Source organism: Pinus tabuliformis, chromosome 2_2 (assembly GCF_031772625.1).
Source record: "Pinus tabuliformis cultivar Carrire ecotype Pingquan chromosome 2_2, CPIR1, whole genome shotgun sequence".
NCBI classification, from domain to species: domain Eukaryota; kingdom Viridiplantae; phylum Streptophyta; class Pinopsida; order Pinales; family Pinaceae; genus Pinus; species Pinus tabuliformis.
This window is the reverse complement of record NC_142300.1, coordinates 366,673,763-366,701,312: the sequence shown is the minus strand read 5'-3', so window position 1 is coordinate 366,701,312 and position 27,550 is coordinate 366,673,763. Positions and strand designations below refer to the sequence as shown.

General features: G+C 38.7%; 1 protein-coding gene across 1 annotated transcript in view; it reads right to left on the bottom strand.

The window, feature by feature from the left end:
• Nucleotides 1-26,956, bottom strand: part of LOC149192756 (ubiquitin-conjugating enzyme E2 35) — a 144,555-nt gene extending 117,599 nt beyond the window's left edge. Inside the window, exons 1-2 of the mRNA XM_089404700.1 lie at nt 26,586-26,956; nt 26,299-26,326 (exon numbers count right to left, since the gene is read on the bottom strand). Coding sequence (XP_089260826.1) covers nt 26,299-26,326; nt 26,586-26,621 — 64 coding nt within the window. The 5' untranslated portion in view covers nt 26,622-26,956. The remainder of the gene's footprint in view (nt 1-26,298; nt 26,327-26,585) is intronic.
• Nucleotides 26,957-27,550: the final 594 nt, after the last annotated feature.

The following is a 27,550-nucleotide window of genomic DNA, read 5'->3' as shown; positions in this document are numbered from 1 at the left end:
TCCACACATCCTGTTTCAAAAATTCTGCAAAAATTTGACAGAATAAGGTCATGTCACTTTAGCAGTGTAGATGCCTGCCTTAAAGCCTGAATTTGACTGAGCATTCTATGGATCTAGGAACACCCCTGTCTTAGCTTCCAGATCCAACTGGAATCACCTTGATTAAACCTTTGTAGTTCAAGTTATGCTCACTTTTGCAACTCACCCCAGAAAACCTGTGCTGATGAAAAGCTGCAGAAAATGAACTTTTGTAGTGAATTGCTTTCTCTTGGTCCTTTTTATCATTTCTCTTATAGCTAGAATGGAGCGCCCATAACTAATCTTGGATTGGCATTGGATAAGCTTCATGATCCTTCTAGAAGACTCCATGAGAGAGGGGTTAACAACTTAAGTTGTTCTCCCTAGACAAGTGCGCCCCCCCCACCTTCTAATTTTACATTGACATCTTTAATATAATAATGCCTTTATAAACTTAGGCAAACTTGGGCTTTTAGCCTTTACATCATAACATTACATTATCACATCTCAACTAGTCACTAGAACTAGGAGTTTACATGACAAATACTTTTACATGACTCAAGGCTTTTACATAGACATTTTATCACTCTTTCAACCAGCATGGTCCATTCACTTGCAATTACATTTAAGTAATTATATTCAAGACGACAATAAGAAGGTGGTCTTTTCCATGTGATCATTTAGTACTACAACTTGGACACTTGTTGGAGTAGCCTATGAAGGGCCAGGTCCTAGGTAGTCACATCACAACAAGCCAAGGAGTCCATCACACATGCCAGTACTAGCTCACAAGACTTATTCATTTGCCCTGACTCTTGCTAGACTGAGTCTTGACTGTTGCTTAAAGAGCTCACAAGACATGGCCTTGGATTTTGCACATGGCTCACCAGGCATCCCCACTAGCAGCGCCTTCATACTAGCTCTTGTCAAAGCTCACAAGGCTTCTACCTTCGCCTTGACTTTTGCAGTGACTCACAGGATTTATTGATTCTCCAAATCTTCCCTGGCTAGCCTCAGGGTGGCCATTTAAGACATCTCAATGGAGAATGACTTCTAGTGCTGCTATTTTCAATACTACTCTCAGAATTGGTCATCGACTAAGTCTCAGAAAGCTAGTCTTCTCTATAGAAGTCGAATCCTAAAATTCATTTAGAAGTCAATCTCATGTTAGCTTGAAGAGATCTTTCTTATATACATAAAAGGTCATGTGACCTAGACGAAATGCATTGCAAGGAGATAACCTGATATCTCTTTGAAGTAAGCAACCCGAAAGAAAATTAAAGAGACCTTTGTACTAAAGAAAGGATTGATTTGGCCGGAGACCTAGGTTGCAATACAATCTTGAGGTATGTACTGTCATGACTCGTGTAGGATTCTTATCTCTTGAATATTGAAGGAACTCATTGTATTAATAAGAAAACTTTAACATCAGACAAGGAGTCTGAAATGTATTTTTTGCGATTAAATTTTTCTGACGTTTGTTTTCACATTAGAAAAGGCACCAGACTTTTTAATCTCAGAAAAGAAATTTTTAGTTCGAGAGACTAAGTGTGAACATTAATGCCTTCTAGAACCTCTGAATTATGAGATGCACTATATAGGACAGTCATGCATACATCTATTGATTATTGATATGATATGAGTTGTGTATAAAGTTCTGAAAATGCAAAGTTTGGATGTTGAGGCTACAAAGATTAAAAGGCATCAACATTTGTTGCCATGGACTCTGTTGCACATCAAGGGAAGAGGATGCCTTTGTAGAAAGCCTGTTTACAGTAGAAAAGAGGCCGAGCTCCTCTTTGAAATTAAAGTCTGAAGTTATCTCAAGGGAGATGTATGTGCTTTGGCCTCCTGGGTTGAAAGGCTCAAGTTTAATATTTTAATTGGCAATATTGAAGAACTAATCAAGTATGATGGGACAGTGGGCATTAGAAGACTGAAGATAATGTTCAGCTCTAAATGATGAAGCTTACTCCTTGCACATTGATATTTTGAAGAAACCAAACTTCTTGGCTTAGAATGATCATTGATTGATTAATGACAAGAATGACATACCGAATCTAGGGTCTTTGACCAATTAAATATCTAGGGTTTGTAAACCCTAGCAAGCAACAAGCCTTGGATAAGAAAAACCCTAGGGTTTAGGGACAAAACCCTAGGATTAAACGTTTCCACTGAAAGTAGAAACTCTAGCATTTGCAAAGGATGACATCATGATGATGATAAGGATGTAGCTGATGAAAGTGAAAGATGAATGCAAGAAGACTCAAGGTCACGAGGGAGCTAATATTCTTCTCAAAAAGATAAGTATTTTATATCTCTCCTATTTGATTATTATTATTGAAAATCTCGTCTTTAAATTGTTTGCTTGATTGTGATTTTTCTTCCTTGGCCTCCTAGTGAGGACTATATGTACATAATTGTTAAAATTGGCAACTAGGGCCAAACTCCATGTGGGTCATCTTATTTATGGCAGCTGATATTTTTCTTGGATTCCTCTCTTCGACAAGTGTAGGATTGATCTAAAGATCATCCGATTCTGACATGTATTTATGGAGATATGAATTTATTTATATTATTTGACAATTACCAAATTACCCCTAACTCAACCTCAACGTTGCATTTAAATAGAGGAGGCCTCAAGTCATTTGTTACACACATATCACATGATCTCTCTCCACTCGTTTGGGTTTGGTGGAAAGAGAGGTCTTGAAGGAGACATAGCCGCAGTCACAAAGGAGCCCTAGCTGCAGTCATGAAGGGAGACCTAGCCGCAGTCTTGAAGGAGCTCTAGCCACAGTCGAAAAGGAAGCCCTAGCCACAGTAAAAAGCATCCCTAACCGCAGTCAAAAGGAGGCTTAGCCACAGCAAGAGAGAGGCCTAAAACGTAGTCTAGAGAGAGGCCTAAGACATAGTCAAGAGAGGCCTAAAGACGCAGTCAAGAGAGGCCTAATACGCAGCAAAAGGAAGGCTCCTATCCACAGCAAAGGAAGCTCTTATTTTCCATCAAGAAGCCTATAGTTGCAATCAAGATAGGTCTAAAGCTGCAGTGAGAGAGGCCCTAGCCGCAGTCAAAGGGAGGCCCTAGCCACTACAAGGAGCCATAAGACAACAAGAAAGAAGCCCTAGAAGCAACATGAAAGTCTTATGTTTTACTGTAGGTACAACGTGTGAAAGAGAGGTTGTTTTGAGTGTTGTTCTTGGGTGCTCTTGTAGGGAGAAAGGTCGAAGTTTGAAGCTTAAGATCACAGCAAGAAGAGGCATTCAACGTGGGTGAAATAGGGTTGTTTTGTAGCCATTCCAGGAAGACTAAAGGCTTGAAAGGAGGCCGAGTATCTTGCTTGAAGGACGAGGAGAAAGGGAGTTGTCTAAGGGCTCATAGAGGATGGAACAGTCCTCTTGAAAGACTGTCCCAGGCCTGTTCTAAGGGTTGTAGGATGCCACTGTAATGAGAGGAAGGCAGAGCTATTGTTAAGGGCTAGTAGGTTGCTCTGCATTACAGCAAAGGGGCAACTTTCCCTTGGAAGACAAACTGCATTAATTGAAGGCAATGTGGGCAGATTTTGAGGGTTGATAAATATGCCCTAACCATTATTCAAAACTGCAGTCCTTGATGTCAGAATTGCAACCTCATTGTGTCATTTTCATCGTGTAGATCTTTGATGTCAAATCTCCTATTTGGCAAGTCAATGTTGACTTTAAATCTTTGTACTATCTCTATCTCTCTGCTGAACTATTGAAGAATATAAGAAGAATTGATCAAGGGTTTCCCCACATTAGGGTTTGTCCCTAGCTAGTGCCACATCTTGTGTCCTCTTGTCTTGGCTTGTCTTCTACTGTTTATGTTTATGTTCTAAGGGTTTCCCCACATTGGGGTTTGTCCCTGGCTAGTGCCACATCTTGTGTCCTCTTGTCTTGGCTTGTCTTTTACTGTTTATGTTTATGTTCTATCTGCATTTTCCTATCATGCTAATATGATTGCTAAACTGGACATTAATATTGAGCTAACAAGAAAATTGAAGTGAATTGCTCTACAGCATAGAACATACCAAAATTTAACAATAATGAAAGATTTAGTAGTAGGTGGAAGAACAAAGCAAAGATATGACAAGAGGACTCTCCCAAAAATAGGGATTTGTGATGAGAGATGAGATATGGACTCAGAAGTACAAGGTAAAGGATTACCTCAGTAAGAGGAAAGAAGACTATGAAGAGACATCTTGTTAGGTACACTTTATTAAAATTTATTTATGATTTTTGGTTGAAAACTAAATCAGATGGATATAGAGATCATCTTTCTCGATGAAAGAAGTGTGCATATGAGCTACCCCAGGCTGGTGAGATACATGAAGAAGTCTTATGCTTAGGAAGGCTTTGTACAGAATCTTAGATTAATGGATCAAGGTTGATCCTATATATGATTTGTTTTCTGACAAAAGTAGAAGAGCTCATGTTTTCTCCAAGAACCCATTTTTTGGCTTCAAAGGGAGTTGACCACAAAAATCAAGATGAAAGACCTTGACTAGATAGTTGATAGCATCAGTGGCAAAGGGAGCAAATCAGGATTGTCGTGGCAGGATCTGTTTAAGAAAGAATACCCAGTTAGGGTAATCGACGTAACCAAGATGATGGTAATCGATGTAACCAAGATGATGGATCAAGATCAGTGTATCGTTGAGCCAAGGCATGTAGCTCAATATGTGTCGAAGTACCATCATGGTACAGTTGGTCATGACACAGTCAGTAATGGTTTGAGAGATGTCTTAGATAGAGAAGTACAGTTATAGGAATTCACTGTTATCGCCTTAGTTTGGACTGCAATCTCGTGGATGAGCAGGAAGCACACATTTGTTGAACTAAGAGGCAAAGTATGTTGCAGCTTGAAAGGCGAGTTGCGAAGCAGTATGGCTCTAGCTCGCAGGATTGGTTGATCAGGTGCAAGTGACAACTTGATGACAAGTCAAGGCACCTTGAAATCTAGTAACACGACATGGTACGGAAGCAGTATTGCTTTGTTGGCTGCTACAAGGACACCCAAAAATTTTAACTTATATATCTAAATTTCGGGTCCCCCTACGCTTTTCAAGGTCTTGACTCTTAACATATGAGGCCTAAACTTATCGGTCCCACTTCATCCTCATCATTAGGGTTTGCATCATTTGCATCTAATTAATTTCGCAAAAGGTCTCTTAGCACTGCTTCTCTAATCATGATTCCATAGGCAAAGAGTACTTTTCTTTGTATGCTCATGTATGCCTTTGTATGTCGAGGTCCAAGGCGAGGTTACAAGCACTGTTAGAAGCAACTCTCAAGGAATGCTTTCACATTAACTCTGCAATGTGAGCAAAGTGAAATGTCCAAAGATCACATTATATGAAGACTCTAAAAAACAACAAAGCAAAGAAAAGGAAAAGCATACCAAGCAGCATTTGAGGCTCCATATGTTCTACCAAAGCCAAAGAAGATCGTGTGGACTTCACCTAGTAAAATTATTGACATTTTGATGAGAATGACTCTAGCTAAACTTATAAAGTTACGCTGGTGAAGTTAATGATACTCTACAAGATATCCTTCTGAATGCAAGGAAACAAGTCGGTTTAGAATTCCAGCCCATCACCACGAATGTTATAGAACTAATTGCAATGGACGTTGTTGGAATTAAGTGGGCACATTTAGAAAAGGAGATGAAAAATATTGTAGTAGATATCTCCTTTAATCAACTGGGTGTTCTGTGCACTTTGCTTCCTTGAGAAACTGGTCACTCAATAGATCAGAGGATTCATGAGCACACGGCCGACATAAAACATGGGAGGACCCACTCCTCAGCTTTGGCAAAACATCACATCTGCATTGAAGAGGCTCGGGTCATTGCAAAGGTTAATCATTTCCGTCACCGTAAATTTAGGGAGGCTATAGAAATTGAAAGGAGGCCAAGCAATCTAAATAGAGATGATGGTTGGAAAATTAGCAGTTGTTGGGTCCCTGCCTTATCTTCCTTAAAAAACCTTATCTGCCTTTTTTTTAATCTCTTAATATTTATTTTTATTTAGTCCAAGATTAAATAAAATGTTTATTTTGTCCAAGCTAAATAAAATATTTTTGTATTTATTTAGTCAAATCTAAATATTTATTTATTTATTTAGTCAATCAATTTTAATATTTAATTATTTATTTAGTCCAAACATATTTATTTATTTATTTAGTCAAAACTTAAATAATTAAATAAGTAAAAATATTTATTTATTTACTCAAAAACTAGTTATTTACTTATTAATTTACTAATTTATTCATTTTTGTTAATTTGACCTTGGTCTATTCATTTTTGGACCTTAATGTTTTAGATTAATTAGAATAAAAAAATATTTATTTATTTATTTTTAGACATTTTTATTTTATTATGGATCTATAATTTATTAGAATTTTTCTTGATTAAATATCAATTCTTGATTCAAATTAAGAATTATTTTCTAACAATTAAATTCATTACATTAAAATATTATTTATTAATATTTAGTCAAAACTAACTGTTATATTCTCCACGTCGCTATCCCTATTTAATCTGATTCCACGATCTGATTCTCCATCTTGTCCTAATGATGGACCACACTAGACGGTTCGAAATGCGTCGACGAAATGGTCTTGATGTGATTATTACCAAAAGATTTTCCAACATTCATAGCATGGATCATAGAACCCTGAATTCAAATATAACATGAAATATGTTATAGGGCTAAGGAATATTGGGTTGTCCACAAATTATTCGTTACTCGTGTAGATCTTTACAAGATGATCTACACTCATCCAAAAGTGAAGGCTTTGGAACTCATGCTGGCCCACAAAAAAATTGGAATGATCCAAAAGGAAGAAGATATTGTAGACAGTAATATTAAAATTGATCTTACTCGGGGTGAAGAAAACTCTGTAAAGAGTGTACAGTTACACTTCTTCCAAGACTATGATAGTACATCAAAATTTTCCATTGCTAAAGATCGAATTAGTCAGTTACTACCCGCATCTTGTCAAGACAGATTTGTGCGAGTGTACCCAGAGAAACCAGCACTGGTTAGTGTTGATTTTGAAGCCTTTGAGAACTTTCAGCTGAAGACATATGGTGTGAAGACTCAAGTACATGAGACACTTGCAAGCAAAAAACATAAAAGCTTGAACATACAGAAGTAGATTTGTTTCTACGAAAATGATTAAGTTATGCTGGATCATTTTTAGATTGTTTAAATTCATGAGACACAAAAGCCATTTATAACCATAGTCAACTAAACTATGGTTGCAAGTTTCATTTTACAGAGTGTTCCTCTATGCCTTCAATTATGAAAAAAAATGTTGGTTCCTCTCATCGTATAGCTTCGAAAAATTTGAGCAGAAGGAAATGATGTTGAGTCACTAAAGCTCGTTTCAATTATCTCAACATTTATTTGTTCAAGAGAAGTATAGAATTTGGGGAGATATGCATGCAAGATCCTAAAATGGATAAGAATGAGATAGATGACATTCGAGCACAATTTGACCTTACAAGGATTCTGATCACTAGATTAGTGTATATTTTTTGTTATTGAGAAACGTTGCTCATATGTGCAGATCAAAATGTTGGTAGCATTTGAGATATGTGAGAAGCCATTATTTGAAGTGCAATGCCAAATATCAATCTCGATGATCAGCAATTGTGTTTTCAGGATATGAAGGAGAAGCTCCATGGTGCTTCAAAGCATGAAATAAACATTGAGAGCAAACCATGAAGACCAAGTGTTGTGACGCCCTCAAGACATAGACATCCAGCAATAACATGGCCACGAAGTAAGGGATTCAAACATCCACCAGGAACTCCGGCCCGGAAGAAACTCAAACGACAACAAGCATGATTTAGAACTTTTGGGATTCATTTTGGTCGCAAGTTGCAATTTTAATTCGCGTGATTTGGCACTACTCTTTAAAGATGTGACCTGCGAACTCTAGTGCATGTGATAAAGCTAGTGTGAATCTCCAAGTTGCGACCTCCCATGCACACGCCACTCCTTATATATTTGAACTCGTTCCTCAGTCCATTTCACTCTTCCTCCAACGTTGAATGTTCCCCAACCCTACATGCATCCTTTCTTGTTACCCATGCGTTCAATCACCATGTTGTTGCCTTCGACCTTTACTCCAAATATGCTCTGAATCTCGTTAATTTACCCATGGTTACCATATCAAATCACCCAAATCAAACCATTAATTTAAACCCCAACTTATTTGTGTAAATGCATCAACAACGAGAGTGTTTGAATTATGGCTCAACATTAAAGGGATAGCGATTGTTTTGGGAGTAAAACTTGTTTTGTGTCAATAGATGCCACCTTGGGTTCATGTTGTGAACTGTGTTAATTCCCCTTATGTGTTTTATGGCATACACCACTCAATGCACCCACAAAATGACCACATAAACCCTATGCTTTACTTGTTATCTTGTGGTACGAAAACCATGTTTCCTTCATCGCATTTCTAGTCAGAGGTTACAAGGTTCCCTTGTATATTTCGATTGATGAAATATTGCTAGGATTTGGGTCCGCGACCAGCTTTCAGGTAGAATATCAAGTGTACGAATAGGTCGCTAGTCGCATACCTAATCCTCAGTGAAACTACCGCTTCAAATTGTGACTTGCATTACATCTCAGCAAACTTTTCGTCACAATTCGCAATTTTCGTATTCATCCAAGGCTACGGCTTGCTCTATGAACCAAAATTGTGATTAGATCATCCCTCTCCTCCGTCACTCGTAAGTCGCATTGACAACCTTCAATTGTACTGCAAATATGAAATGCAACCTGCCCAACTTCTTGAACCTGTGCCCTGCTTTGTTTTCTAAAATTGCGACCTATGCACCAATTGCATCCTCATTTGCAATTTCCCTTCCTTAAATCGCATTTCCTACTACCTCTTGTCCACTAGTCGCATTCTCATTTGCGAATTTCCCCAATGCCATTTCCGTTGTGGTGCCTCACTATTGAAAAAGATTCAAGATGATTGCACATCATTCTAAGCAATGTAATTAAAGTTTTCTCAAGCATTAAATATCATAAATAATGATTCAAGGGAGGTGTGGAGGCAAGCCGAGGATGTAGTGAAGGAAGTAGACAAGTATTGGATCATAAAATTCAATGAAACCTATTCATCAATACGGTTCACCTATTGGAGAATATAGACAGAGATTCCAGCATAATAGTCATATGAAGAAGCTAAATGCCTTACGACCAAATCTAGAGTGGACTACTTCAAATAAAAGGGTCATAGGCAATCTCAAATCAACAATAACCAACTCATCTTCATCTTGAGAATGCATGCATCTTTTTGTCTCCTTGATTTCCGATATTGACTTTCTATATTTTTAAACACTCTATGAAGCTCAAAGTGAACAGATCCTAATTAAGGAAGGACGTGAATTATGGACATTTCCTCCATAGGTGTGTTGCAACCTTTCGTAGTGCAGCATAATGTGCCTTAACTCTTTCTATTTAATACCTCGCAGGTGGATTTTATGGTGTCACAATGAAGCTGGTAAATATATGACAAATATCTCTTATGGAAGCCCTCACAAGTTGTATGGTGAACTTGACTATTGTGGATGAGAGAAACTTGAACTTTCCAACCAATGAATTTAAATCCAAGAACTGAAGAGAAGATTGAGGGTAGCTTTTCACATGAGATTCAAGTATTATATGCCATGATAGAAACCAGAGTACCACTAAAAATTTCACACTCTACAACCATGAGATGGTTAGATATTCAGCATGTATGCATGATTGCCTCAGCGGAAGAATCACATTGTATGCCTTCTATTTCAAGCACTCTGAAAAGTTTTTCAACATCACCAACAACAATTAATTCAAGATTTCTAACAGCACCTCTTTTGTTTTTATCTTGTTGTAAATATCTTATCATAATTATAAAAGGTAAAATTTTAAAGGCATGTAATAGTCATTAGACATGAGAGAGTTGTGAGAAAGTTCAAGAGTCATGAGGGTAGGTGAACAGTCACCTCATTTCTATAAATATATCCCCATGCCTCATTTGTGGGGGACTTTAGCACTTGAGCTAGGCTAGCTTTAAATAGTTGTTTTGCGCTTAAGGAGTTGGAGACACTCAGCTCTTGGCAGCTAGTAGGTTGAGTTGTGGTGAAGCTACGGTTTTGCTTTAGAGGGTGGTAAGAGCAACCCATGTTCCATTACTAGGCTTTAATGTACTTACTAAACATCTACTTAACTTGCAGCATGAATAATGAGTTCTTCCCTTTCGGATTTAATTTTTGTGCATATTCATAGTGGTTGTATTGGTTGTCCAACTAGTCGATGTTGATATTGATGTATATGATTGAAGAAATGCCTACTAGATGCTAACAGTGTGTCAGAGATTCCAACTAAGTAGATGCTAACTAGATGATGTTGATGATTCATGTCAGAGATGCTGACGAGATAATGTCAGAGATGTTGGCATACCTTATGTCAAAGATGCTGACAAGGTTGATGATCATTTTTTATAACCTTTTCATAGAGAAAATATGTCAACATGGGAACATCCAGATAGTCATTATGAATACCTCCCTAGTTAAGAGGGAGTGTTGATTTTTTTAATTATGGTTGATCTTCATAATGTATATTTGAGTCATTAACATATTTGTAAGCATGTTCTTCAAGTTAGAAACAAAAGAAATATTTGAGTCATGTCCATTTAGGCATTTAAAAGAGAAAAATTCAAATTTTTTAGAGGTAAATTTTTTGGCTCCAAAAGTTGAAGTCAACCTCCTCCTAATCAAGTCCGCCCAGCCTCCAAGAGATACCTATTCGACCTATTGGATCATTATAAATAAAGAATGACTCAACCTCCCCAAAGGGCAATTCGTGTAGCTTCTATTCAAAAGAGAAAATTAAAATCTCTTCTTCTGTGATTTGTCCTATTCTAAAGCAGCAAGGAAAGCACTTTTTGAGCCCTGCAAAGGGCACATTCTGAGGCAACGAAATTCTAAGGCATCTAAGGCGTAGAAATTTTTGAGGTGCAGGGATGACCTAAGGATTGAAGTTGAAGGACAAAATTATGTCCTTGGGCAGAACGAAACATGTTTCTTGGGCCAAATGACTTGACTAAGAGGATGGACGAAGTTTGATCTAGTTAATCACTAAGATGTATCTCTGTTGAATTAAAGATTTCTCTATTGAAAAGGTTGTTGGGCCTTACCCACTGATGGATTTCCTAGGGTAAAATAATGTGTTCTTGTGTGACTATCTCTTTATGATCTTACTGGCATATTTTTTTTTTGTTGAAGTTCTTTGTGTAATTGTTTTATGATGAATAATGAATGTAAGGTAAGATCATCTAAGAAACAATTATCAGTTGGGGAAGAACTTAAAATTCAACAGTAGATTCCACAATAGTTTGCTAGGGCTATTACCCCCTGACAGTATCAGTTTCCTTCAATTAAGATACTAGAATGTAATTGCAACAATTATTAACCCTATTTAGTACCACTATCTCTAATATCCACTCACCAATTGTTCTCAGAAGTAATCAAAATCCATATTCTAATACAATTCTTTCCATTGTGGTTCCTTCACCTTTCATGTTAGTACTTGAGACCTCTTGCTGCCCTAACCCGTGTTCTATAACCTTGTAATAGATCTGACCTGAAAACATATAACAATGCAAAATATGCCCAAGAAATAATATAATAGATAATAAAAGCTTCAATTTTTTATCAATATCAAATCCTTGAGGTAGGGTAACACCATACAATCACTCCTTAAGGAAGGAGATCACTCCACAAGCCATATGATTATCAATACAACAATACTTGACATCCCTCAATGGAGAGTCTCTAGCCTCTATATAGGCTTCATACATACAATACCATGGGTCTCTCAATACCAAACATCAAATACTATGGGCTTATCACATAATTCCCTAGCTACTTGTGGTCCCTCACATTATGCAGGTTAACCACTTTATTTATTAATTATGGCCCATTTACTTGTCATCCTCATATTATTACATTACATTATTCCATTGGATACCTCTCTCTGTACCCCATATTATCCCCCCTAGGTATACTACATTCCACCCCCATTAAACATGTTTCGTCCCCAAAACATGAGAAGAACACAAATAATAAGATCTAATCAAAAGAGTAGTCCATTGGTACCATGCACGTGCATCTAGCCATTCCAGAGAAAAGTGAACATCCGATCTAGTAGATGCCTCACTCGCTTGAGATGGAAACTAGTTCTGGTTGTTCCTCTATGTTGATGTGTTGTGGGTGGATCGTCACACCTCTTTGTGTGTCGTCCAGGGGTTGTTGTCCTTGTCGCTAATTCGTTGCCACCTTATTGGTTGTTATCTTGCTAGGCGATGCAGGTGGTGATATGCTAAAGCTTTAACTGATGGTATATATTTCGTTAATTCCTCCACTATTGGTGCCTGAGTGGTGTTTGGTTCTTTTTCTGGTACCTGGTTTGATGTTTGTGTTTAGTTGTCTACCATCAAAGGTTCATCATCTGATGTGTCAGTGTCATTAGAGCTTTTTGCTTTTGCCTCCACAGTATCTGCCTAGTTCCTAATGGAAATATCCTGCAAGGTAATTTTCTTCCTTTTATACCATAGCTTTAGGAATTTCTTTTGTACATTAATATTGATGGTGCCCACTGAGTCCATCCAAGGATAACCCAAAACAACATCTGCCTTATCCATGTCTAAAGCATAAAAGTCAGCATGTAATACATATTTATCCATGGTCACCTTCAAGTCCTTAAATATTTGAATAGGCGCCCCATCAACCTCTGTGCTTGCAATATGTTGTGCTGGAACTTGCAAGTGTTTGGCCAATTTGAGATTGATTAGATTATGCTTGCAACTAGGGCAAATAGCAACAATGATCTTCTCTTTTTGAATACTTCCATGAACTTGTAATATGGGGATATCAGTAGAAAATAACCCTTTATGTTTCTTATTTTCCTTCTTTCTAGTATGAGACTATTTGTCCAAAAAGAGTTTTTCAATTTCTTTAGGAGGAAGTATCTTCAGAAAATCATTGTCAAGTGACTTCCACCATATAGCCGCCTCATCTTCCAAATGATTCCCTATGTAGATGCTCCAAAGTAGTGGACATTGAGACTTATGATATTATATAAATTCTTCAATAGTAGGACCATCATCTTTTCCTGTAAAAAACATCTTGCTATAACCCTTAAAATAGAATGAGGGTTTTGTAAAAATTTACCTACTTTGTGCAGAAATTTTAAAATAGCCAAAACTCGGTTAATATGGCTCATAATCCTTATTATAGTCTGTTTTCATAAATGGAACGGCCCTTCTGCATCTTTCCATATGATTGAAATCACAATTTGGGCACTTTATAACTCAAATATGCACTGCAATTGTTTGGTCGTCAGAAAAATTTCTAAGAAAATAGTTGATTTTAAATCAGTGATATCTCCCTCATTTGGACTCTGATTCAACCGATTTTTTGCTGAATTTGGGTGATTTTTCAAAAGGATCTCAAATCTACAATTAGTTTTCTGAAATTCCATACAAAAAACTGCAAAAAATTATTACTGAGTCGTCATCCACGAATCATCGTTCGGAAAAAATTTCTGCAAAACAACGGATTTTAAATCAGCGATATCTCCCTCATCTAGACTCTAATTTGACCAATTTTTTTGAATTCGGTATTTTTTGCAAGAAATTCATATCTGATATTTGTTTTTGCAAATTTTGCACCAAAATTTTCAGATCTAATCTGGAAACTCGTCGTCCAAAAGATTCCTACAAAAAAAAGAAAAAACAAAAAACAAAAAAACCTCTCCACTTTGCCCAAGGCAGTGCTCTGATACCACTTGTAATAGATTTGACCTGCAAATATATTAAAATTTCAAATATGCCTAATAATTGCAAATAATCTCAAGAGAAATACAAGAACAAAATATAAAATTTTCCAATCTTTATTAATATCAAAACCCTTGAGGAAGGGCAACACCATACAACTACTTCTTAAGGAAGGAGATCACTCCACAAACCATATGTTTGTTAATATAACAATACTTGACATCCCTCAATAAAGAGTCTCTAGCCTCTATATAGGCTTCATACATACAATGCCATGGGGAATTACCATGGGTCTCTCAATACCATGCATCAAATACTATGAGTTTATCACATTATTTCCTAAGTACTTGTGGTCCCTTGAATTATGCAAGTTAACCACTTTATTTATTAATTATGGCCCATTTACTTATCATCCTCACATTATTCCCTTGGGTACCTCCCTCTGTACCCCATATTATCCCCCCTGGCTATACTACAAACCTTAAGTCCCCCTTTTGCGACCCAACAAATCCCAAAAGACTAAAAGTGTCTCTCTGCTACTAAAATTGAACCAGGCAAAGCCCTGAACAAGCCTCACTAGGCTAGAACAATGTCTATAATGAAATTCGTTGTTCTGAACAGAGATTGTCAATGATTTTGGCTTCCCTCTAATTTGCCTCGTTGTCTAAGACAAGGGCTTTACAAGATCACACAAAGGATAATTAGGCGTGCCTATCCTTCAGTCAACCTTCCTGGCTATATTAGAGACTTCAGCTCATATCGCCGCTTGGAGCAACTTCTGGTAAGTTCATTAAGTTATTAGTCATTCAAATTCAAACAATCTTAATGAGGGTATGTTGACCATAGGCAATACCCCAACTGACTATGTCGCAAACCCTATATCGACCTTAGACAAAGAACTGGCTGCATGTGTGCCATGCTATCTTCCATTGTCTTCATTGATTTAGCTTCAAAATCTGTTCGATCCACTCCAAGGAGAACTGCAAAAAGGTCCTCTTAGGAAGAAAACTTCCACTAATTTGGACAGAACTAATAGACCTATAAATGTCCACAAAGAACTTTGATCCTGCTAGCCAAATAGATTTTAGAGGTTTCCAAGGAAAGATGTTGTGCCAGAACAAAGAAAAAAGGTGTCGAGGTAGGGTGGGATCAGCTCCACCGAAACTAGACAGGGATTAGCTAGGATGGGATCACCTCCAACGAAACTATTCAAGAAGAAGGGGTCTTAAAACCCTCAAAACCTCAAGCTCAAATAAACAAAGACAATTCAATTCAATTTGATGATGATAAATGATTGCTAATCCCCCTTTATTTATAGATTTCTTCATGGGGCCTTCTCCTCCTTAATCAAACGTGAGGGGTTCATGAGCAACCCCCAATTTGTTTTTTGTCCCTGCTACGCCAAAATTTATCGAATGTTGCCCCAAAACATTGGATAATTGTGTTCGCCCCTTTATCAAAGAGTATAGCCTACAAGGTTGGATAGGCTATTATGTCCTTCCTTGGGCAATTGATTCATAGGGGATATTACATATATAGCATGTATTAGTTTATGTTTCTTACTTAATGATTCATTCCAAATTGACATATGTTCCATATGGATTTTTAACATTGCTCAATGTTCAATGATTTACTACAAATTAATACATGATACATTGAATCATTAATTTTATCATGTATGTTCTTGTACATTGTGTCAAAATTTGGCATTCATTTATCATTTTTTTGTTCTCTAATTCCTTTGTTGGCCTTAGATCAAATGGATCAAGGGAGAGAAGCAACAAATAATTGTTGCAATCTACCACTAAAATGGACAACAATTCCATGTCAAGTTACTCATACAATATATGCAAACTACAATAGGGTGGTTGCCCATCTATTAAGGATGGAAAGACCTTGTATTTAAGGCATGTTAATGTTCCAACAAACAACACAAAATGTGGCAAATTCACATTCAAACAAAGCATAACTAATGGCTTAATTTTGGCCCTTTTTCCATTGCAAACTATATGTCCCTATTTCAATATTGTTTGGGCCATTTTAGCTTTTTGATTTATGCATCAACTGAACTTCATAATAAAATAGATAAAGGATGTTAACATTTGAGTATAACCAAGTTATCATGTGAAACATTTATAGAAGCATGAATGGTATTATTATGGACTGTGTAATATTTTGATGTATATATCATGTTCGAATAAACTTTCTATGTATTTCTTAATCATTTCCTATTTTCCAATATTTTTGGACACTTCTAAAAATAAACATTTGTTATATATATATATATATATATATATATATATATATATATATTCTTTTCTCCTAGCTCATCATACCTTGGAAATTTGAGGGGAGATTCTAGCCATCCTAAACACGTGTTCCCCCATTTTTGGCATTTTGAAAGCTTATGCAACATAGCCTGGGTTAGATCTTGATCAAGAAATTCCCACATGGCCTTGTAAAACTTGCAAAACCATCCAATCTCAATGATATCATCATCCATCTCCATCAAAGCAACCATCAACTCAACTAACGTTTGTGATTGTTCACATGTTCTCACTTGCTGCTGAAAGAGGGGATAAGGAACCACATTGAGAAGACAATATAGCATGGTCCTCTCTTTTATCTTTTGAAGCCCTGTAATTAGAAAACCAACTTATAATGGTTGACAAACTTCCTTTCAATATATTCTTGGCGAGCTAGTCAACAATCAATCTAAGCCCTGAAATTTGTTATGGGGCTTCCTTTGTAGCTAAGTGCTCGAAGAAAACTTTGGTGGACCTATCACCTAATTTGTGCCAATGGAAAAGGAATTAGCCTCGTCCTACGCACTTCATCCACTTTGAGAAAGAAACAAATGTTGGAAACCCCGACTTGTGTTCCTTCATCAAATGGATTAGACTGCAACTTTTGATTGACTTATTTTGACTCACTTTACAACTTTGCCTCACTTCCTACATATCAAAGAAATTTGTCACCCATACCCCTTAAAAAGGAAGTGGTTCATGCAATGGCATTTTCCCATGAGATGATGCAACCTTCATCACTTTTTGGCCCATTAAAAATCCCAAGTACTTTTAATACAACTAATATTACTCTAGCTTTTCAAGCAAGACAAATCGATAAGAAAACTTTTATGCATTTGCATCTATTCATCTCCCATTAGATAGAGAAGTAGATAAGTTGGTGATCAAAAAGAGTGGCCTCGTCCAAAACTTCCACAAGTCTCTGTAAAAATTTCTGTTTTCCCACCCCAGTTTTCAGTTTCACCTTATTTCTCCCATATAGTTAAATGTTCATTCCCATATCCATACATTCAACACTGAAAAAATAAATTTTGCTGAAAACACAAATTCTGGAAATTTTACAGAATGCTGGAAAATGCAAAAAATAAAAAATCAGCAGGTACAAACAGTCATTTAACACATTTGAACACAGTGATTTTTGGTCAATGTGACCCTGGAAAAACCCCCTACAACTCTTGGGGAAAACCAGTTCGAAAGCTCTTCTTTATTTCTGAAAATGCCTTTTTACAATGAGAAATATTCAACAAAAAATCAGCAAGCAAATTTACAACTTATCTCTTTTCCCGTGCCTCACAGCAAACTGAGAAATTACAACAAACAGGACAGCAATAAATGTTGTACGGCCTCCTCGATTTTTGTGCCCACTTTCAGCATTAAATGCTAATGTACAGCCTGCATTAAATGCAATGTAAGGACTGCAATAAATGCGATGTACGGACCTCGATTTGCGTGCAAAAAAACAGCAAACTGCTCCTCGATTTCTATGCAAACCAGCTGTACGGATTTCTAGAAAATCGTGCCAAAATCTGCCTTTCACTGTGTGCTGAATCAGCTATACAAATCTGCTCAACTGCTGCCTTGGAATGTGTGTCAAGCTGCTGTCTCCTTCTCCTCCCTGCTCAGAAATCTCTCTTGCTCTCTTGCTCTCTTTCTCTCTCTCAATCTGCTCATGAAAGAATGAATGACATTTTCCTCCTTTTCCTCCTTTAATCTAACCCTAAGTGACTTTTGGGTGATCCCTAAATCCAATGGCTGAAATAGATTTAGATCTATGGCTGAGATTAAATGCTCATTTAAATCTCACTTTCTATTTTTTAATTCACCCCACTTTAATAAAGACCCACTTAGTCATTTATTTCCAAAGTCACTTTTCTTTTCTAATTTTACATTGACTTTAATAAAGTCACTTTAAAATTAGACTTTAGTAACTTTAGTAACTTTATCACTTAAAGTCACTTTTAAATTAGATTTAACTTTATAAAAATTATAAAGTCACTTTAGGAAAAAAATTAAATTCTTTTTAGACACTTTTCCCTAAGCCAAAGATCAAAGCCTTAGGGAACCACCTGTCCTCCGGTACCAAATTTCAACACTCCCTCTTACCGAGGAAGGCGTTCCTCACAACACCCATCTTGTCTCTGAAGTAGTCATGCTTGCCCCGTGGTAAGGCTTTGGTAAGAATATCTACAACCTGCTCATCAGTGGGAATATACTCAAGCTTCACAGCTCCCTTCTGAACATAGTCTCTGATGAAATGATATTTGATCCCGATATGCTTTGACCTGTCATGAAATACTGGATTCTCCATGAGTTTAATGCAACTCTGATTATCACAGTAAATCACTGAAGGTCTCAACACTGACCAAATAAGCCAAACAACATCTTGCGAAGCCAGATGGCCTCACAACTAGCTAGACTGGCTGCCATATACTCTGCTTCCGCTGAACTCAATGCTACTGACTGCTGCTTCCGGCTGAACCATGACACTACTGCTGAACCCAACCCAAAACAGCACCCTGAAGTGCTCTTCCTATCAGAAGCACAACCTGCCCAATCAGAATCAGTGTATCCTGCCAATCTCACTCCATCCCCCTGCCTGTAGTCCAGAGTCCAGACCATAATCCATTGTCCCCTGCAAGTACCGCAAAATGTGTTTTGCAGCCACCCAGTGAACCTTCCTAAGCTCACACATAAACTGACTCATCGTGTTGACTGCAAAACAAATATCTGGTCCAGTGTTGACCAAATACATCAAGGAACCAATCAGCTGCCTGTACAATGTGGAATCCACCAACTCGGAATCCGAAGCATGAAGCTTCTTCCAGTTGGTTATCATCAGTGTCGACATGGGTCTACAATCCTCCATGTGGAATCTGCTAAGGATATCCACAATATACTTCCCCTGCCGTAGGAAGAAATGCCCCTCCTCCTGCCACACCTCCAAACCCAAAAAGTAATGCATCAAGTCGATGTCCTTCATCTCAAACTCCGTCGCAAAATCTCTCTTGCAGTGCTCTATGAGTCTCTCTGCACCTGTAATGACCAAGTCATCCACATACAGCACCAAAATGAGAGGCTCCTCACCTATCACAATAAAGTAAAGGTTCGGATCTGCCTCACTCTTTGTGAAACCCATCCCCTGCAAGTATATATCTATCTTGGAGTACCAAGCTCTGGAAGCTTGCTTCAAGCCATAAAGGGCCTACTTCAGTCTGCACACATGGGACTCCTTCCCATGCACCTCAAAGCCCTGTGGTTGCTCAATGTACACCTCCTCCTGTATAAAGCCATTGAGAAATGCAGTGTTCACATCCATCTGGTGGATCTTCTAACCCATCTCTGTTGCTATCGATATAATGGAGCGGATCGAAGTATATCGAGCCACGAGAGCGAAGGTCTCCTCATAATCAACTCCCTCTACCTGGGAGAACCCTCTAGCCACAAACCTCGCTTTGAATTTCTCAATGCTGCCATCTGCAGCATGCTTTACCTTGTAAAGCTATCTGGAAGTAACCACGGATTTGCCCTCAAGCCTCGGTACCACCTCCCAAACATCATTCTTCATGATAGAAGAATACTCCTCCTGCATGGCCTCTCTCCAGACCTGCTAGCTAGCTGCCTCCTCATAGCTAGAAGGCTCAGAGTCAAGAATGCTGGTAACCATTACCATATAGCTACAAAACCTCTCAGGTGGTCTACTCTCTCTGACCGACCTCTTAGGCTCAGCAACAGATGTGGCAACTCTCAAGGTGTCCTGAAGCCACTTGGGCTTCCTCTTCCCTGAGCGTACTTCTCCCATAGGAGAATGAAACTCCTCCTCATCATCATCATCAGGAGCCTGAACTCCTGACTGTCTGTCTGTTGTCCTCTTGCTTGCACCTGAACCTGTAGAAGCTGAGGTACCGTGTGAACTGTCCATCAGTGGACTCCCTAGTGAATTGCTCTGTGAACTGCTCTGCATGCTGCCTGGAGCACCACCCCTCTGGCTCGGTGAGCCACTGCTCACTGACGGACCTGACATCCTCATAGATGTACCTCCGAATGCTCCTGATCCCTGCCCACTGATCCCTGCGACTGACTCAACTGCTGCTGAGGATCTGGCTGATCCAGATACTGTAACTCCCGTGATCTCCTAAAGGCCCTGTCCTCCTCGAACTTCACATCCCGTCTGACAACAACTTTCCTCTGTGCAGGAATGTAAATCCGAAAGGCCTTTGAGGTCTCACTGTAGCCCACAAAGATACCCTTCTCTGCGGTGGGCTCTAGTTTGGTCCTCTTCTCCTTGGGTATGTAGGAGTATGTAATGCATCCAAAGATACGAAGATGACCAATATCAGGCTTCTTCCTAGAAAAAGCCTCCTCTGGAGTCATGTGCCCCAAGGCATGATGCGGACTCCTGTTCTGCAAATAAACAGCTGTGTTGCAGGCCTTTGCCCACAAGAACAATGGCAACCCCTGATCATGTAACATGGCTTTGGCAGCCCTTACGATGGATCTGTTCTTCCTCTCCGCAACCCCGTTCTGCTGGGGGTTGTAAGGAACAGTGAACTCCCTCCTAATGCCTGCCTCCGCACAATAGTCAACAAACTCTCCAAGGGTGTACTCTCCCCCATTGTCCGACCTCAGGGACTTGATCTTCCGACCTGTCTGTGTCTCCACAAGAGCGCTCTGAACTCCTGAAACCGCTTGAAGACCTCACTCTTGGTCTTCAAGAAATAAATCCAGGTCCTCCTGGAGTGATCATCAATGAATAAAACATAGTACTCATATCCACTCAAGGAAACATGAGACATCCGACCGCTCACATCGGAATGAATCAAATCAAGTATCCCAGTCGCTTTGCTGTCACTGCTGGGAAAAGGGGATTTGGCAAACTTGCTCATCGCACATCCTCTGCAAGTATCAAAGTGATCAGTGCTGAAATCTGGCACACCTGTAGTGATCTCCCGCAATGTCCTCAAGGCTCCATGATACATATGTCCCATCCTGCGATGCCAAATCTCACACAACTCAGAACTGCTAGCTCTGCTGTCGGTACTACTGCTCAATGCCACAAGGGACTGAAATGCAAACTTGTACACCTTTGCATGGCATACACCTATCACTCTAGCTGAATCAGCTGGAGTGCCCCTGGGATACATCAACACCTGTCCTCCCCTGAACAGTATCCTCATATCCTCTGTCCTCCAAAGCTGATATGGATATGAGGTTCTTCCTCATCCGTAGCACATAAAGAACATCTGTCACCTTCAAGGGAGGTTTGGACTCCCTCGAAATGTCAGTGTCCCCACCCCAACTTCTCTAACAACTCTGTCATCACCGAGTACTACCTCTATATCAGTGCCACTCTGTGAGAGCTCTGAGAAGTACTCACGGACTCCTGTCATGTGACGTGAAGCCGCACTGTCCACATACCAGATACCCGAAGATGCTCCGCTAATCGAGGGAAAAGCATGCTCCCTCTGAACCTGTGTGGCAGGTGATCCTGCACTAGAAGACTCATACGCAATGAACCCAAACTCCCGGTCAAAACGAACTGCAAAGTCCTCAACCTCTGCTGAAGCTACCACGTTCTGGTTCTTCCCCTTCTTCTTCTTCTTCTCCGGACACACAACTGCATAGTGTCCCATCTTTTGACAATTCCAACACTTCACCTTGAAATAGTCCTTCTGTGTATCACCCTGTTTACCTTTACCTTTGCCTTTGCCCCCACCATTGCTTGTGGAAGCCTGCTTCTTCCCTTTGCCTTTCTTGCCTCCTGTCGATAGTGCTACATCCTCATCCTACTCAACTGGCTTGGCTGCCCCAAGCTGACCTTTCCTAATCTCTATCTGAATGCAATCATCCCAAAACCTCTCCCATGTGGGAAGGGTCTCACGTGCACAAACCCCATCAGCAAAGTTCATCATGAACGGGGGAGGCCATTCACTGCAATCCGCACCAACTCAGTGGGTTGAATGGCCTCTCCAATTGCTGCCAACTCATCTCTCACATTAGTAATCTTTGTGAGATATCCAGTTGCACAATCATTACCCATCTTAATAGTCTTTAGCTTCTCCTTCAGGACCATTTTCCGGTTCTCATTGGTACTCTGGTAGAGATTGGACAATGCTGTCCACATCTCATGGGCATTTCTCTTTCCTCTCACATGAGGAATACAATGGTCTTTGACTCCGTCTAGAATCAGTCTCTTACCCTTGTTGTTCTTTTTATTATACTCAGCCAACTGAGTAGCATCAGTAGGCACAACAACAGGGTTCTATGTGGTATGCACCATGATGTCCCAGACTTCTACCTCCTCAAAGATACTATGCATTCTCTCCTTCCAAACGCTGTAATTTGTATGCCCATCCAACCTATCCTCCACCCTCAATCCCAATGACATCTTGCTGTCCTAAAACTGAAAAATAGCACTGTTGTAGTAAAGATAAAACTGTTGTTTGTGAAAAATCAACTTGCTGGAATTTTCTGAGTGAAAAATCAACAGGCTGTAATTTTCCTCCTTGTTGTCCCAAACTGCACTTCAGCACTCAAGCTCTGATACCATGTAAAAATTTCTATTTTCCCACCCCAGATTTTCAGTTTCACCTTATTTCTCCCATATAGTTAAATGCCCATTCCCATATCCATACATTCAACACTGAAAAAAATAAATTTTGCTAAAAACACAAATTCTGGAAATTTTACAGAATGCTGGAAAATGCAGAAAATAAAAAATCAGCAGGTACAAACAGTCATTTAACACATTTGAACACAGTGATTTTTTGTCAATGTGACCCTGGAAAAACCCCCTACAACTCTTGGGGAAAACCAGTTCGAGAGCTCTTCTTTATTTCTGAAAATGCATTTTTTACAGTGAGAAATATTCAACAAAAAATCAACAAGCAAATTTACAACTTATCTCTTTTCCCGTGCCTCACAGCAAACTGGAAATTACAGCAAACAGGACAACAATAAATGTTGTACGTCCTCCTCGAATTTCGTGCCCACTTTCAGCATTAAATGTTGTTGTACGGCTTGCATTAAATGCGTTGTACAAACTGCAATAAATGCACTGTACGGACCTCGATTTGCGTGCAAAAAAACAGCAAACTGCTCCTCGATTTCTGTGCAAACCAACTGTACGGATTTCTAGAAAATCGTGCCAAAATCTGCCTTTCACTGTGTGCTGAATCAACTGTACAAATCTGCTCAACTGTTGCCTTGGAATGTGTGCCAAGCTGCTGTCTCCTTCTCCTCCCTGCTCAGAAATCTCTCTTGCTCTCTTGCTCTCTCTCTCTCAATCTGCTCATGAAAGAATGAATGACCTTTTCCTCATTTTCCTCTTTTAATCTAACCCTAAGTGACTTTTGGGTGATCCCTAAATCCAATGGCTGAAATAGATTTAGATCTATGGCTGAGATTAAATGCTCATTTAAATCTCACTTTCTATTTTTTAATTCACCCCACTTTAATAAAGACCCACTTAGTCATTTATTTCCAAAGTCACTTTTCCTTTCTAACTTTACATTGACTTTAATAAAGTCACTTTAAAATTAGACTTTAATAACTTTATCACTTAAAGTCACTTTTAAATTAGATTTAACTTTATAAAAATTATAAAGTCACTTTAGGAGAAAAATTAAATTCTTTTTGGACACTTTTCCCTAGGCCAAAGATCAAAGCCTTAGGGAACCACCTGTCCTCCGGTACCAAATTTCAACAGTCTCGCCCCCTTACAATGAAAATAAAAAGTACTTTAATTAAAAAGCATGCCTCGTTCCAACCTTTTCAAATTTGTTTGATTACCCATCTAGAAGCAGGATAAAATAACCCATAAATCAAATGATTTGTTTCCCTAAACTTGCTAGAATCATAGAGACCTAACTTATCTCTAAGATCATTCTAATATTTCTTTCCCCAAGAAAAACTCTAATTGTGAGCATGCCTTCCTTTTCCTCCTAAGTATTTCCAATATTGAAATCCTCAATTACCAACTAATGGACTTCTCAAAGCTTATTGACTATTCGTCTTCGAAAAGGGCTCGACCCTTAAAAGAACTTAACGCTTTAATGCAAATAAAAAATAAAAATAAAAATAAAATGAATAAATAATTATTATTATAACAAAACAAAAGAAATTCATTAAAGGCTTGGATTCAAAGTCCTTATTCTATGGACCATAGTTTTAAAGCAGTGAGAATTCAATGTCATTAGGCCCATGAAGATTGAGACATGGATCCAATCCTCCAATGTATGAACTTCCGGATTTTTCTAAGATATCTTGGCATCAAGGATTGCCGAGGATACAAGAACACACCCTCATGACTCCCAAGGGGAAGCTTCGGAGTGGCACACCACCTCCCTCCCAATAGTCGAGGCAATGAGATTATTGAGCATCAACAGACTAAAGGTTGTCAACTTGGGACATTACACCTTTTAGGCTGTGTTCCCATTTTGTTATTCCTATAATTATTGCAAATTACTTAAGCATGACCTCCCTCGATGTCAATAGTAGCCTGAGCGGCAACTTAAACAAGAGATTAAGTGGCTAACCTAGCATAAATAGCTGGAGGATAGGGATTGCCTAAGCCTGGTGGGTTAGGTTGAGTGGTTGAGTGTTTTGAATCGCGTGCAAGGGGTGGTGGGGAGAAGGCTTCAAGATGGCTACCTATGTGAATATTATGGACCTCACTTGATGTCCCTCCCAAGTTATGCTGCCGAAACTAACATCAACCAGTTTACCCTTGGTAGCTCTTTGAAATGGAGGAAAGTGCCGAGTGGGTTTCTCCAAAATGTTCATTTTATTGGGTAAATAAGAGAGGGAACAGGGTTGACCCATAAGTAGGTAAACTCTTTAATATCTTTAAAGAGGTTAACTCTTAGAAAAACACTTTTCTCACATGTAAGGGGCTAAAGAATAAAGGGGAGATCATGAACAAAAAAACCCTATAATTGACATTGAAACTTGCTCAAGAAAAGACGAAAAATGCACAAGTAGTCTAAGAATTCAACTGACACCAAACATCCAAGTTGGGTATTTTGGTCTATTAAAAGACCCTCAACCATGTACAAAACTGCAACCAAAGTATTTTTAAAACATTGGTCTACAAACAATGATATAAGCAAAACAGAAGTCCACAAGGTTTTGGATAGACGGTGATCGCATGCTCAATTAAGGCACTCCTTGATGTGAAGTCACCGGTTCAATTTCCCACCCCGATCGGAGTGATATATTGGACATGACGAAGACATAGTCCCACCAAGCTTACAGAAAAAAAGATATAAGCAAAACAGAAAAATGCCTTTAGTCAATATCCATGTGTCAAGGACTGCCAACCATGTGGCTCCTTAACCGGAGTCTTAAATCACAACATCCAGGAGTACTCAGCCAACACAGTACACAGGTAGTGTATGCTTTTTAAGTGTTATGAACTTCTTTATACTCCAACAAAAAAAAATTGTCAACGAGAGTTTCCTTAGGCAAATTATCGTAACCTTGTGATAAACCTTCGGAACGAACTTCCAAGGAGCCTTTGGCAGTGATACTAATATCACGCTTGCAATTATCAACAACAGTACAGTGGCAAACAATCACAGGCTACAGCCAACGACAGGTCAAATGAGCCATCCCGAGAACCAATGGAAGCCATTGTAAGGCTCCCCACGACTCATGGCGAGGGAAGCCAAACCAGTGAGGGCAAACAGACAGACGCAAATTAGGCTGGCAGAACAGGCAGTAATGGGGCACAAGAAGCATGCACAACCCGATCAAGCCCTACCTCTTCTCTCAACCGTTCCAAACCTTTATTTTAATTTATTTTGACAGAAAACACTGATTTATCTAAGACTATTCAAATAATTCGACTCTTCCAGATCATTACATGAGTTCAATTTTAACAAATTTGCTGTAAATAGATTCCCGGTCAGCATAATCATGCATGTTATCGTGACCCAAACCCTCCCGATATCTTCCAGCTTCCACAGATCCAAAATTCAAACTTTTCCTGGCTGTGAAATCATAATTTAAATGTTTTCTCAACGCTGTCTACAAATTTCGGAATCTCAACAGGTGGCGTGAATTACATGAAAATGAAAGGTTTTTTATTATAAAATAAGAGAAGTAGAATGCATACCCGGCTCGCTGAGTAAGCGCTGAGTTTCCTGTTAGGCACAAAAAAGGGCACAGACCTCAGTTTGTTTGAAAATGCATTGAAAGAAAAAGAAATTTAAGGGTTCACAGGGCGGGGCGGGGTTTGAACCATGACCGCCGGCGAGGCGATACGCCACCCGAGGGAGCAGATCAAACTTCTTACAAGGCGAGGGCTTTAATGCATCAAACAAGGAACCCTAAGAACACAAAAAGCTGATATTTTCCGACGCAAAATCCAAGTAAAGGCAGAAGTTAGAGGAGACGGTAAACCTTGATGATTCTGCGAGGTAGATTGGCGTTGGCCATCGCTGGTGAGTGCAAGAGGGGAGAGAGATATGCAAAGATCAAACCCCGGCTCTTTCTTGATTCCCCTCCTCCTCTGGCGGAATGAAGGGAGGAACGGACAGACTGGATTGCTTGGAGACCACGGCTAAACTCGTACAGCTCGCCGAGAACAGGGCAGGGCTACATAGAGCTTCAAGAGGTATTGTTATAAACACCTATATAGAAGTGGTTTGCACTCCAGCGAAAAGTGATGTGAATATATTTGCTATACTTGCGTTCCCGTGACGCTATGGATTACATTCGGTCGCTACCTCCCCCACGGGCATCTCTTGAGCTTTTGATTTTGCCTTCGCTATCCCTAAAACCATTTTTCGTTAAAGAGGCAGGTTTTAAAGTGATGCAAATTATTTCTTTAGTTGTGAAATTTTGCAAGTGAGTGAATGAGAGTTCTTACCTTTTATTAAAGAAACCTTTTATTACATTTTCAGGGCGGTTTAGATTCATTTATTTGGGAATCGTGATTTTATAATTTTTATTATTTAAAAATAAGAATGTATAAATGGTCTCGATTTAAGAATATGAGAATATTTTTTTTTGTGGTATACATAATTTGATGGATGAAATTAAGGTTTTTAAATTATTTTTTCATTTTAAAACTGATGTCCTGTGTTGGTCATTTCCATTCATTTTAAGTATTACATAAATTAAGTGGTTAATAAATTAAATGGAACATAAGTGTTTTGATGACTATTAATGTTTTTCAACTATTTATTTATGTGGCTATGCTAGTTTAGTTTTTCATAATATTTGTCAATTAAAATTGGAAGATTTCTAGAAACAACATTCTTGCATGTATGAACTTTTTACTAAAATTGGAAGATTTCTAGAAACAACATTCTTGCATGTATGAACTTTTTATTATGGTGGAAATTTAGCCATATAGTTTTTAT